Here is a 12,854-nt window from a genome sequence, read left to right on the forward strand (position 1 = left end):
CCCAGGTGTATTCATGACTTCATCAGTTGGACCAATACGGACAAGAAGCAAACACATTTCGTTTTTCCAAGTCTTTTAATTCATGTCAACTAGTTTTATCAATAATTTGCTCATATTTCTAAACTACACTCTAACAAATAAGTAGAAATCTACACTTCTGAGTGACAAAATAGTTATATAAATATGAATTAAATACTGAGCAGACATTTTTGCGAGCACTGAAAACGCATTCAATCAGAACGTGTGGTATATGTTGTTTTTTTATTACACAATAGCTAATCTAGTAGTTTTCTCCCGCTGAACAAAATCTTGCATTGAATGTACAGGGATCCAGCCGACAGTTTTGTTCTCATATTTACAGAGAGCTCTGAGATTAACGCACACGCCACCAATACCAGGCTGTGATTGTGATCAATGACAGAGGATGTGAATGTGTTAAGTGCCACAGGGAATCAGGACGTGAACCTCGTACAAAAATAAAGTCAGTTTACAGTTTTAACTGAAATGCGTATCCCGTCGTTTTACATGTAGGCTACCATGGCATGTGACAATGTCAGTTAATACAGATGAGCTTTTAAATAATGTAACAAAGATGGCAGATGGGAAGTTATCGTGTGGTTTTTTCTTTTTCTTCCAAGGCTTGTGTCAGAATACCGACTCCAATGAAGACAAATGAGATGAGCTCGGTCTGTGCACTGAAAAACAATTTCAGCGTATTGCTTAAATATTACGACCCACAGAGCGAGCGGAGGTGAACTACCAGGTGGCCGACTCGGTTCCTCCAGTCCTCCTCAGACTCAAAACGTCGCAATACGCAAGTGCAAATTGAACTCAACAACGGGAGAAACAACCACAGTAGGATTTCCGCCTACGACGAAAGTAAAACCTTAAAACTGATGCTTCATTCACTCCACGTCTTACAATATGTAACTATCTGAGTTTGTGTGGATACAGTGTATTCCCTACAATTACGCTGCGTGAGGCAGTAAGTAGCAGAACTACGTAGGCAGGGCCCTCTGAGGTATTTCTTACTTCTGACCAGTGCTAAACAAACATACGCACACAATACAATGTTAATGGCATGAGGAAAATCTAATTTCAGATTGTTATATAAAAAAGAAAGGCCATGTGTTCACTTAATGGAGATTCAGTTTTTTTTTCTTTAAACGGAACTCGTTTCAGGAACAACATTCACCTCAGACAACTTGGCAAAAAGAAAAATTGCACATTTTTTATAGAACACGAGTGATTCATGAAATCGAGACAGTAAATCCACAAAGCTCTGGTATGTTGGCAGTGACGCTTGTGCTTAGCAGAAATTAGGCATCCCGGCCACATGTGTGTTTGAATTTACAGATGCAAAGTCATTCTATATGATTCATATACAGCATTTGTGACAGAGAAATAAAATGATAAAGAACGAGGGGGAAAAGGAACCACTTCCCCCTCAGGGTTTTTTTTTTCTGTTGTTAAATGCTTAAGACATTTTAAAAGTTTGGTGGCGGAAAAGATTCATAAATCATCAGAATACTTAAAAAGACAAAACAAATGTAGCAGACAAACAGAAAAACATTGTTTTACAGTTTAACAAGTAGAGTGAGAGGTGGTTTGTCTACATTTTACTGCTACAATCTGTTTATCTTTTAGGCACTGGCTCTTCTACACGACTGAGGCTTTTTAAAACTCTAACATGGATAACGGCGGGCGCTGCATGTTGAAGCTGCAGCGACACGGAGTGACTTCGACCGTTAGACTAGATCAAATAGAAACACGTGGAAATGGCACGAGTACAAATAAAAAAATGCTCTGTTTGCTTCAGACTGATTATCTACAAGGTTTTACACGTCAGGTCTGTTCCTTTTGAAGGTTTCCCCTGAGTGCCGCCAATAACACACCCTCCGTGGCTCAATTCATTCCTGCCTGTTGTACCCGATGAGCGTTAAGGAGTCAGAGATCCACTGATGAACTTCCTTACAGGCTACACGAGCTCCAGAAGACAGATTTTTCTCTTTGTACAACATTCATAAAAAGTTTTTTTTCTAATAAAATATGGACATAAAATAACAGGAAATAAATTAATAAATACATCAATTTTTAGCATACAAGGTCACTCAACTGGATTATTATTAGCAGTACAACTATTAATATGATTTCGGTAAATCACTTTGCCACTGACCTTTGGACACACCCAGAGGTATTTGACTTTATAATAACAGGCTTGCCCTATGTGAGCTCCCAGAGGAAAAAGCGAGCAGTCCTCCGAGATTGACGGCAAAGCTAACAAAAGGATTCAAAGATAAATATAGTTTGTATATTTTGTTATCTAAGGAACTTACAGAGGCACTGAACACATTTGTACATAGCAAGAGAGGAGAGCTCACCAGTAGTCTTACAAAAAAACATGGTATCTGTGTTAATATTCGTACACGGACCTGGGCTGCACTTTTCTGTTCACTTTGGTTGGTCATTGAGGAATGATAGGCGATCGTTTTTTTTTTTTTTTTTTTTTTTTTTTTTTTTTTTTTTAAAATCGCCCGCCCTGTATTCTGGGATCCTGTGTATTCACAGAAAAACATTCAGGCCGTATTAAAAGATGACTCTCTGGAGACTTTTCAGTGATGCTGCCGTCTGTTGCCGAGGTAAGACTGGGTATCAGTAATGAAATGTGCGTTTTCAAAAAGGAGCCTCTGTCCGGACCAAGGTGCACTTTCTGAAGAAAGAAAAAAAATACTGTTTTACAATTACTGATAGAGGGACAAATGCAAGATCTGTAAGAGGATCAGTTGTCCTCTTCTCTTGTTTAGTCTGCACCACTACTTCAGAGGAAAGACCCCATGTCCAGGTCCATAAACGTGTCAGCCTCCATGCTGAAAGAAGAGTCGTAGCCCTGCGTGTTCTGGTGCATCTTCTGATGGTGCCGCAGGTTGGACTTGCTGGAAAAGCTCTTATCGCACAGCAGGCAGGCGAAGGGCTTCTCTTTGGTGTGGATCCTCCGGTGACATATGAGCTGGGTGGACACGCGGAACGCCTTTCCACAATCCAGGCACTGGTAGCGCTTGGGCTCCGTGTGAATGCGCCGGTGGTTCTTGAGGGCCATCAGGTTGGTGAACTCCTTCTGGCAGATGGAGCAGAAGAAGGAGCCCGTCTTGTGGCTGTTCTTGTGGTTGAGCAGGGAGCCGGCGTGGCGATAAGTGCGGCCACAGTGCTCACAGACGTGGCTCTTCTCCTCCGTGCCGGCGGTGTCGCTCGGTGATTCGGGGAGGCTTCCTGGAATGTGGGACAGAGGTGGTGGAACCGGCTTGTGCAGGCCGTCGATGCCCAAGGTCGGATTTATTCCTGAGTCCCAGCAGAAGTTGTTAGTTATGGGTTCCTCCACAGCTTGTTGATAGGGGCCCTGATCCCTGTGGTGCATGTCGTGGTGCTGCTGGTAACTGTCTGTGGTGGGAAAGCTCTGCTGGCAGAGGTTGCAGACCACAGCCCGCTCCTTGGCGTGCACCTCCATGTGGTTCTGCAGGTGCGCGACCAGGCAGAAGGTCTTACCACACTCGGGGCAGCAATGACGTCTCATCTGCGAGTGAATCTGCAGAGTGAGAGAATCAGGAAATGTCTGGAGACACAAGGTACAATGGTGGAGGTTTTCGGAGTGTGTCTTTTTATGGTTGAGGAGGGAGCCGGCGTGCCGGTAGGAGCGCCCACACAGGTCACACCTGCAGCAGGGATATGTGTATGTTCAGTCCCTAACACAAACTGCAATCCAGATCATTCAAACAAATAGCAAATTACTTCTAACACAGCAAATTACTGATACTAATATTTCTTTACTATCTTTAAACATTACAATACTGTCAAAACTAAATATTTAGGCCAATATTGCTCATTTAAAAGTTGTTGTTTTTTCATTACTTAAATCAATATATGGAGTGAACAGGACATTTCGCAGCTGAACAATAAACTTGTCATTAATTTCTGGTGAATAAAATAATCAAACTATTTACATACTTCAATTTCTGATAACTTATTGGCCTAACTTATTCACTAGTACTGTTACATCTGCAATAAACTAATATTGGCCAATATGTCTAATCAGTCGGGTCAGGATAGTTTTCTTATATAAAGACAAAATACATGATAACAAAATGTTGACACTGAGGTCAAAATGGAACTTTCACTCACGTGAAGCACTTGTCTCCTCTCTCCGACTGCTGGACTCCAGCTCTTATCGAGCTCCCCTGACCTCTGCGGCAGCGGTGTCTCTTCAGACCGGACCGGCCCTGGAAACTCTTCCCACACGCCGTGCAGCTGAAGTGACTGGCCATGCGGTTGTGGACCCGCTGGTGGTTATGCAGGATGCTGGCGAGGCGGAAGGCCTTTCCACACGTGAGACACACGTACTTCTTCTTCTGCGTGTGGATGCGCGTGTGATTGCGCAGGGCCATGGGGTTAGTGAAGGGCTTGGAGCAGACGGTGCAGCTGAAGGTTCCGGTCTTGTGGGTGTTTTTGTGGTTCAGCAGGGAGCCTGCGTGGCGGTAGCTGCGATTACATATGTTGCATGTGAACGGTCGCTCCTCCTTTCTTGGAAATATATTCTTTTGGGCGTCCGTGCTGCCTGAAGGTCCATCGCAGGTGTGGGCTGCCAGTTGGTCAACGGAGGGAAAGGCCTGTTTACATTCCTTACACTTAATGGCTCTGGGTTTCAGGCCCCTCCTGGTCCTGGCCCCTTCGTTTCTGAGGGCCACACAGACGTGAGCTGATAGCTGCTTCTTGCCTCTGAAGCCTTTTCCACAGTTTTGGCAAGAGTGCTTTTTGAATGCAAAGTGGGTGCGCAAGTGGTTTTTCATTGCTAGCTGATTGGAGTAACTGTTGTTACACACAGAGCAGTAATATTCACCAGTTTTATGGGAGTTTCTGTGGTTGACCAGACTTCCTGCATGGCGATATGTACGCCCACACTGATCACAGGCGAAAGGTCGTGGGTCGCCCGTTTCCTCGGACTTGACTGGAGTCTCATGCTTCGTTGGAGCCGGTCCCCCGGCCGGTAGTCGCCTGGAGCGCCGAGCGGAGGTAGAGGCCTGATTGGAATTTGAAGTCAGGGGCTGCATTCCTCCATCTGGCCTGGTCCCATTCATCTGCATGAGGGCCTGGATCTGGCTGTTGAGTTCCTGGATTTTGGCCTGGTTCTCTTTGTGCCGTCGCTGGTGGTTCAATAGCTGCTTCTGGATTTTGAAGGCTTTCCCACACTCATTGCAAGTGTGTCTGTGGGAGGAGAGAAGACTCAATGATTTCATTCGGAGTTTGAAATACAGGGAACCGTCTACGCAAGGGTAAACGCCATGATGACAAAACACAATTGTGACTTTACAGGCCAATTTTCAGTTTTCTGCCATAACAACTATTCATGAGTTCCAACAAACATTGGAAATTTGTAACATGCGTGACAAATGAAATAATTATATACCTATTATTGATGTTACTAACCTCTTAATGTCAAAGTGGGATCTCTGATGGTTTTTTAAGGCCAACAGGTTGTAGAAGCGTTTCTGGCAGACGAGACATCGGAACACACCGGTTTTGTGGGACTTTTTGTGGTTGAGGAGGGAGCCTGCGTGTCTGTATGACCGGCCACATTGATCACACTTGTACTGACGAGCCTCTGTGGCGCATGTTTCTTTCACGTGACTCGTGTCCTCATGCTGGGCAGCGTCGTTCACTTTCATTTCCTCTTTACAATTGGCCGACTCATCGGCCCTCTGTGGTGTGCAGCCGTGGCTCTCAAGATGATGGTAGCTGGTGCAGAATATTCCACAGCTGCCGCAGATGATGCTCTGCGGTTCCTCCGCGCCTCCGGACACATCGCTGGTGTTCATATGTAAATGATTTCCGCCGTCTACCTGGTCCTTGTTATGTACAAGCTGATGGGTAACCAAGTCCTGCCTATTGGCAAAACTTTCCCCACATGTGCTACAGATCATCATCTCTCCCAGCTCGTCTTTCACTTCTTCATGGGAGGACATGGAGGAAGGCCCCGAGCTCGCAGGAGTGCCGTGAGCCTGCGTGTGCCCTCGGAGGTGGCTCCTCAGAGCCCTCATGCTGGAGTAGCTGTTTCCACATATAGAACACTCGTAAAGATCTCCATCATCATCATCCTCCTCCTCCTCCTCCTCGTCTTCCTCGTCAGCGTCATCCTCCTCTGCGTCACCATTCAGCGGATGACTGCTCATATTTTGATGGAAGTTTTGTTCAAAGTAACTTTGATCATCATGGCTACCATTCAGACCGTGAAAGCCGACATTGCTCACTGGGTTTCCAACGGAATAGTGACCATTACTCTCCTGGAAGTTTGCATTGCTCTCACTGCTGGTTGTGTCGTGCTGCTGTTGTAGCAGTGGACAGCTGTGAGACTTAATCCCTGCGATGTCTGAAAAAGTCTCCCCGCAGTCTGCACACATGTGCCTCTGCATCAGGTGTTCACTGTGAGGTAGATGCACCGTCATATCCTGGGAGAAGTCCTGATTGAACTGCTCATGGTACATTGATCCGTTGTTGTGGTCAAGTCCTTCCTTCGGATCAATATCGAGCTGGGGCTGGGTGTCGTCTTCCTCTTCATGTGAGGAGAAGCATCCCTGTTGATTCTCCAGAGTCAGAGGCTCCGAGGAGAGCCAGTCCCCCTCTGCGTTGAGGCTAAAAGATGGCGACTGACCTTTGTGGAGACGAAGATGACTCTTGAGGGCAGCCAGGTGAGGATAACTCTTTCTGCATACGGAACACTGGTAAATCCCGACCTGATGGGACCTTTTGTGGTTGATGAGACTCCCAGAGTGGCGGTAGCTTTTACCGCAGATTTGACACTTGAAGGGACGCTCAGCGGAATCTGCAGTGGACGTCTCCTCGAACTCCGCTGTCATGTCGTTGTTCTGTGTGTGCGCCAGGACAGGGTCGAGAAGGCTTGAGTCTAGGATCGGGGGTTCTCCCTGAGTGCTACTGGAAGATGGAGTTTGATTATTGGAGCAGTCCGAGTACACGTGACCATTACTTAATATTTGCTCCTGGTGTGGATCCAAACCTCCAAGATGATCTACTGATGATACTGAGGGAATATTATTTATAGGCGATGCATAAAAATTAGACTCAGGCGAAGCAATACTGTTGTCGTATGATATATTGTGGCTCTCTGACATGGGACCCTGAAGGCCAAATGTCATAGATGAAGAGTTATGCATCTGGATGTGTTCTTGGAACTCTTCATCGCTGGGGAACAGTACCTGACACAAATGGCAGAAATTGACTTGATTCTGGTTCTGAGGAGAAAACCGGCCTAGGGGTGGGCCGGTGAAGGACCCGCCCATCGGACCGGGGTCTGTCCCGCTCCTGGACTTGTGAGTTCTCTGGTGGCTGTACAGGGCAGCCATGTTATTGAACAGCTTGAAACAGACCGTGCACTCAAACATTCCCACCTGGTGAGTCTTTTTATGGTTGGTCAGGCTCCGGTGATGAATGTATGCTTTGTCACACAGGTCACATTTGAACGGTCGATCTGCTGCCTCATCAGAGGACTCGGCTTGTGCATTATAAACGTCCTCCGCCTTGTCCTCAAACGGGCTGTCTTCTGTAGACATTCCGACACCGGCTAAATGCTCGTTGAGGTGATCATCCTCAATTAGATCACTATTTTCATGTGCAGGATATTCCCCGTCTATCTTCCTGAACGTCTGCTCTTTTACTCGCCTGGTGAGATGAACCTTCTCGTGTGTAGTCAGCTGTGATGCCAGACGAAAACTCTTCCCACACTGTACACAGGAGTACTTCTTCTGTGAAGTGTGGCTCCGGAGATGACTCTTCAGGGACAAGGCGTTGGAGTTGTCTTTGCCACATATGTCACACTGAAAAGAGCCCACTTCGTGAGTCTTCTTGTGATTAGCCAGGCTACCAGCGTGCCTGTATCCACGGCCACATTCGTCACATTTAAACTTGCGTTCCTCCTCTTCTAGAAGGTGTGCATCCATGTGTTCAAGCAGACTGGGCATATTGGGACATACCAGGCCACATTGTTTGCAGGGAAAATGTGACGTCCTGCCACGGTCTTGCGCCATTACGAGCTATCAGTTGAGTAACGTGTGCCAGACACAGGGTGTTGGGGTATGCAGGGAGGAAATGCATTAGATGCCTTTCTTGTCTGTTTACAACTAGTTCTCTTTACAGTGAGGTCCAAGGAATGTCCTGGGAGGAGACAGGGAACGTTGGGAACCAGTTCCAGGCGACCAAGTGTTGACTTTAGGAGAAGCAGGCAAATAAAGCTGTTGAGGACAAAAGACAGGACGATTAGAGCGGTGGTAAATACATGCACTAAATAATAGAATTCCCAGTTGTGCAAGTCAAGTATACGTTGACATTTTTCATAGATCATTGTAGTTTCTCTCCAAAGAGTCCCTCTCGCTAACATACACATGTGGCTGTTAAGGATCAACAATAATCAAAACACATGAATTACTTAATACTGATCCCTTAATCGAATCTTTCGAAAGTAAAACAAATAACAATATGTTGATCTGACCAGCAGGTGACCTGAAGTAGAGGCAGATGTATTAAGCTCGAATGCACTTAGCTGGAGACTGTGCCCAGCCTGAGCCGGTTCGTTACATTTGTGCACCAGCATGCTAACTGAACGGCCGCTAGCTATGTCAATAAACCGGGAGACCAACGCCTCTCGCTCGCTCTCTCCGGGTTCATTGCACAGACGAGCATCCACAGTAACCGACATTACAGACCAAAGCTGAACGGACACACTCTTCCACACGAGGTTAGCAGAAAGAGCCGACAAGTGCATAACTGTTCAAAACGGTTATAGCTGGGCAGGGAGCTAGCCAATGTTAGCAGCACCATCGCGGCTAGCTAAACAAACATTGCACCAAAACGCCTGGAAGTGGTTTCAAACGCGGAAACGCGGCTAAAGCGAGCGCGTCGGATTAAATACCTGTAGCAGCGGCGATCCGACGCGAGCCTCCGAACCGGTTCCTTCATTCATTAGTATAAAAACAGTATTTGGTGTAGCGGGTGCCCCCCTTCCCCCCCGATTGTCTTTTTTTCTTTCTCGACCATCCCCGGTTCCCACATTGCTCTTGTTGCTAGGAAACAGGAAATGTGCAGCAGTGAAATGCGTCCCCTCTGAAGGGAAACTCGGTGGATGAGCTGAAAGTTGGCGTGAAACAAAACGCGGCGAACTGGGCGATGAACCCACAGCCCAGCGAGCACTAAACCCAAATACAAACACGTGTCCGTCCCGACACCACGCCTCTGCTTCTCGTATAGATGCCAAAAACACAGTTAGCTTCCCCGGTGTTAGCACTCTCAGCTAGCTCTGTCACTGACTTGCGAGCCTCGGAGGGGAGGGGGGTGTTTACACATCAGCGAACGTGCCAACTTAATCGGAGCTGTCGTGTGTTTGCCCGGTGGTTCTCACGTGTGTGTTATGAATTTTATTCGAGCGTGTTTTACCATCACACGCATTAAAATGCTGCACACTCGTCCGGCCGAGGGCTTTCGTCATCATGGTCCTAGAGCCGGCCCCCATCCCGCAGCCAGTCACCGCGTCTCTCCGTAAATACACTCGTGTACCAGACATTTTTTTTCTCTCCAGGCATCACCCACCAGCCGTTAATGTGCCGATTCAGGTAAGAGACGCCGCCGGTTTCCCTCCCGCACGCACGGGGCTAAACGCAGCTATTGTTAGCGGAATGCAGCCCGTGGAGCGACGATGGCACTGTGGGTGCAAGCGGTCCTAAAGCCAGCCATTTTGAGTTAGTTCAACACACACACGAAAAAGGAGCGTAGCAGTCAAGCTAGCGGAGAGGGATACGTACAGGTCGCGTCCGGTCGTTAGCACCATCGCAGGGTCGTGTGATGTTCGAGCCTCGTCTCCGCTCGGCCCCACGTCCGTCATTCATACACAGCGATCTGAGTCATTGCCACTTCCTCTGGCATCAAAGGCGGTTAGCTTATTGTCCCTGAGGTCCTAATGCCAGCCATTTTGTGATTGAATGCACACCCACATATCTCTGCTATTATGCGATCATGCACATTTGTTCCTCGTTCCTCACCAGCCTCTGTCACTGTCACTATTTGAGCAGGTCATACGTTGTCTTGTAGAGATTTAACCTGAAGCCCCTTGGAGCAGATCTACAATCTCTCAATCTCACTCTGCTGATGTGATGTTTATTTACATGATTATTACAAAGTCTTTTTATGTCATCCCTTGGCAGATGTAAAGATGGCCTCTCCTCAGCCTGGCAGCCCACGTCTCACAGAGCAGCACACTCCCCCTTCTCAGGATGAAGAGAGCCAGCCGGAGGAGGAAGAGCCGCCGAGGGATCGGCCTGTGAAGAAACGTGGCAGAGGCAGGCCTCCAAAAGCCAAAGCTTCCTTCAAATGCTCCGCGTGCACGGAGGCTTTCAAGAGTCTGTCAGCTCTGCGCAGCCACAAGCTTTCAGCGCACGTGAAGGACCGCCAGCCGCCGCAGCAGCCGCACACATGCTCTCAGTGCACCAAAACATTCTCCAGCAAGGCTCAGCTCTCGAAGCACGAGCGCACTCACTCGGCCCAGCGTCCCTTTCAGTGTCCCGACTGTCACAAGGCGTACAAGACCCCCACAGAGCTACGCAACCATAGCCGCTCTCACACCGGGGAGAAACCTTTCATATGCACCGAGTGTGGCAAGGCCTTCATGCAGGCCATATGCCTGAGGATCCACATGACCCAGCACAGCGGCGAGCGGCCTTACTCGTGCCGTCAGTGCTCCAAGAGCTACCCCACCCTGTCTAAGCTGAAGGTGCACATGCGCTCTCACACAGGAGAGAAGCCGTACTTCTGTGCCGAGTGCGGCAAGAGTTTCGCCGACCCCTCCGTGTTCCGAAAGCACCGACGGAACCACCAGGGCCACCGGCCGTACGCCTGTGACGAGTGCGGGAAAACGTACACGGAGCTGAAGGACCTGAAGAACCACGAGCGCTCCCACACCGGAGAAAAGCCGTACCTGTGCTCGGACTGCGGCAAAGCGTTCTCCCGCTCCTCCTCTCTGGCCTGCCACCAGCGCATTCACTCTCAGAAGAAACCCTATCAGTGTGAGCAGTGTGGCAAAGGCTTCACCCAGCTGTCCTCCTACCAGTCCCACCTCCGCACTCACTCCGGCGAGAAGCCCTTCCTCTGTCCCCAGTGCGGCAAGATGTTTTCCGACCCGTCCAGTTTCCGTCGCCACCAGCGAGCCCACTTGGGTTTCAAGCCCTACCCCTGCGACAAGTGTTCCAAGAGGTTCAGGCAGCCGGCCGATCTGGCCGTGCACGAGCGTGTGCACTCTGGAGAGCGACCCTACAAATGCCAGAGCTGTGACAAGGCCTTCGTGGCATCCTGGGATCTGCGGCGCCACATGCTCGTCCACACGGGACTCCGGCCCTTTTCCTGCACCGAGTGCGACAAGTCCTTCGCCGAGCGCTCCAGCCTCAACAAGCACCGGCGCGTGCACTCGGGCGAGAGGCCTTTCAAATGTGAGGAGTGTCTGAAGTCGTTTGTCGTGTCCTCAAGTCTGCGCAAACACGAGAGAACTCACCTGGCTGAGCAGGCTGAGCAGCAGCAGCAGCAGGAACAGCAGCAGGAGACAGAGGCCGGATCAGCTTCAGGCTTCCCCCCCCACACCACTCTCCCTCAGTTCTCCTGTACACACTGTGATGCTACATTCGGAACCTGGGATGAAGTTCAGGCCCATGAAAACCTGCACTCCGTCGACTCCGCTCCCCCGAATGTTGCCAAAATTGTGCCGCTGGGCTCGCACGTCTGCGAAACCTGCCAGGCCGAGTTTGCACAGCTGGCCGATTTACAGGAGCACGAGAAGCAGCATCCCAAGCCGAGGCCTCATGTCTGCAGCAGCTGCGGCAAAGGCTTCCTCAACAAATCGGGCCTGCGTAAACACCAGAAGATCCACTCCGCCAACAAACCCCACAGCTGCCCCCACTGCGGCAAAGCCTTCCTGTTTGCCGCCTACCTTCGCAAGCACTTACGGACTCACGCAGACCCGGCCCAGCAGCTCAGTGACTTGAACATCATCCACACGGACCCGCTCCCCTCTCCTCCCCCCCCCAGCGAGGTTTCCCCCTCCACGGTCGAACCCAGCGCCATATCGCTGACGGTCCCAGTGACTGTACCAGTGACTGGTTTTCAGACTCTGCCCGAGTACTTGGTGAAAGAAGAGGGACTGTAAGCCGTCCGATTTTTGGTTCCACAAACATTTAGACTGTTGCCTTAAATCTTTTGTGACGATTGGTCTTATTTAGAAAAATATCGTATTATATTTCAAAATATCTTCCTTCAAAAATGTCAAAACAGATTCTCCTACAATTCATTTCACTGCTCTGTCCCTGTTTTGTATTGCCATGATATTTGTAAGTTGTTACATATGATGTTCATATTTTAAAATATACGCGCTACTATAATTAGCTGATTAAGGAATTGTCTTATCTGTTGTAATCTCATAAAAAAGTGTTGTTGCAAAAATACAGTAAATGCTGATTACCGTAAAATTGTTGTGATATCTGGCAAACATGTTTTTAGAATACATTTTAATCATATAGCTTCTCTGACATTTTTTACATTCTGTATATTTCCATCTTATAAACATAATTTCTTTTACTGTATGAGATATTTGTAATCACTGTCATCTGATATTATATTAAGTGTTAAGTTAGAAAAAAAAAAAGAAGAGAGGAATTCCTGAATATTAAATCAGTGGAATTAAATTTTTATACCAATAAAAAATGTGTCCTGTGCAAAAACTAGTTTTATTTATTGTTTCTGTAAATTCAAAACCAGCTGTT

General features: G+C 48.1%; 2 protein-coding genes across 6 annotated transcripts; one reads left to right on the forward strand and one right to left on the reverse strand.

Annotated features, from left to right (window-relative positions):
• Window positions 1-56: 56 nt before the first annotated feature.
• Window positions 57-10,031, reverse strand: znf646 (zinc finger protein 646). 4 transcript variants are annotated; one of them, XM_053413438.1, is made up of 4 exons: window positions 9,855-10,031; window positions 5,476-8,291; window positions 4,174-5,253; window positions 57-3,707 (listed from the first exon to the last, which is right to left on the reverse strand). In XM_053413438.1, exons 2-4 carry the CDS (start codon window positions 8,085-8,087, stop codon window positions 2,819-2,821), a joined length of 4,581 nt encoding a protein of 1,526 aa, XP_053269413.1. In that variant the 5' UTR covers window positions 8,088-8,291; window positions 9,855-10,031; the 3' UTR covers window positions 57-2,818. The 4 variants fall into 4 exon arrangements, with proteins under 4 accessions (XP_053269413.1, XP_053269414.1, XP_053269415.1 ...); XM_053413439.1 differs by lacking the exon at window positions 9,855-10,031 and adding an exon at window positions 9,643-9,786; XM_053413440.1 differs by lacking the exon at window positions 9,855-10,031 and adding an exon at window positions 9,490-9,635.
• Window positions 8,655-12,812, forward strand: znf668 (zinc finger protein 668). Of its 2 annotated transcripts, none has more exons than XM_053413442.1 (2): window positions 8,655-8,794; window positions 10,254-12,812. In XM_053413442.1, exon 2 carries the CDS (start codon window positions 10,262-10,264, stop codon window positions 12,239-12,241), a length of 1,980 nt encoding a protein of 659 aa, XP_053269417.1. In that variant the 5' UTR covers window positions 8,655-8,794; window positions 10,254-10,261; the 3' UTR covers window positions 12,242-12,812. The 2 variants fall into 2 exon arrangements, with proteins under 2 accessions (XP_053269417.1, XP_053269416.1); XM_053413441.1 differs by lacking the exon at window positions 8,655-8,794 and adding an exon at window positions 9,186-9,665.
• Window positions 12,813-12,854: the final 42 nt, after the last annotated feature.

Source organism: Pleuronectes platessa, chromosome 21, assembly GCF_947347685.1.
Source record: "Pleuronectes platessa chromosome 21, fPlePla1.1, whole genome shotgun sequence".
In the NCBI taxonomy this organism is placed as follows: domain Eukaryota; kingdom Metazoa; phylum Chordata; class Actinopteri; order Pleuronectiformes; family Pleuronectidae; genus Pleuronectes; species Pleuronectes platessa.

Coding starts and splice junctions, on each gene's coding strand:
- znf646 (XM_053413438.1), bottom strand. CDS start 8,087: ATGGCGCAAGACCGTGGCAGGACGTCACATTTTCCCTGCAAACAATGT. Junction 5,254..5,475: donor TCCCACTTTGACATTAAGAG/GTTAGTAACATC, acceptor CTCCTCCCACAG/ACACACTTGCAATGAGTGTG. Junction 3,708..4,173: donor AGAGGAGACAAGTGCTTCAC/GTGAGTGAAAGT, acceptor TCCCTGCTGCAG/GTGTGACCTGTGTGGGCGCT.
- znf668 (XM_053413442.1), top strand. CDS start 10,262: ATGGCCTCTCCTCAGCCTGGCAGCCCACGTCTCACAGAGCAGCACACT.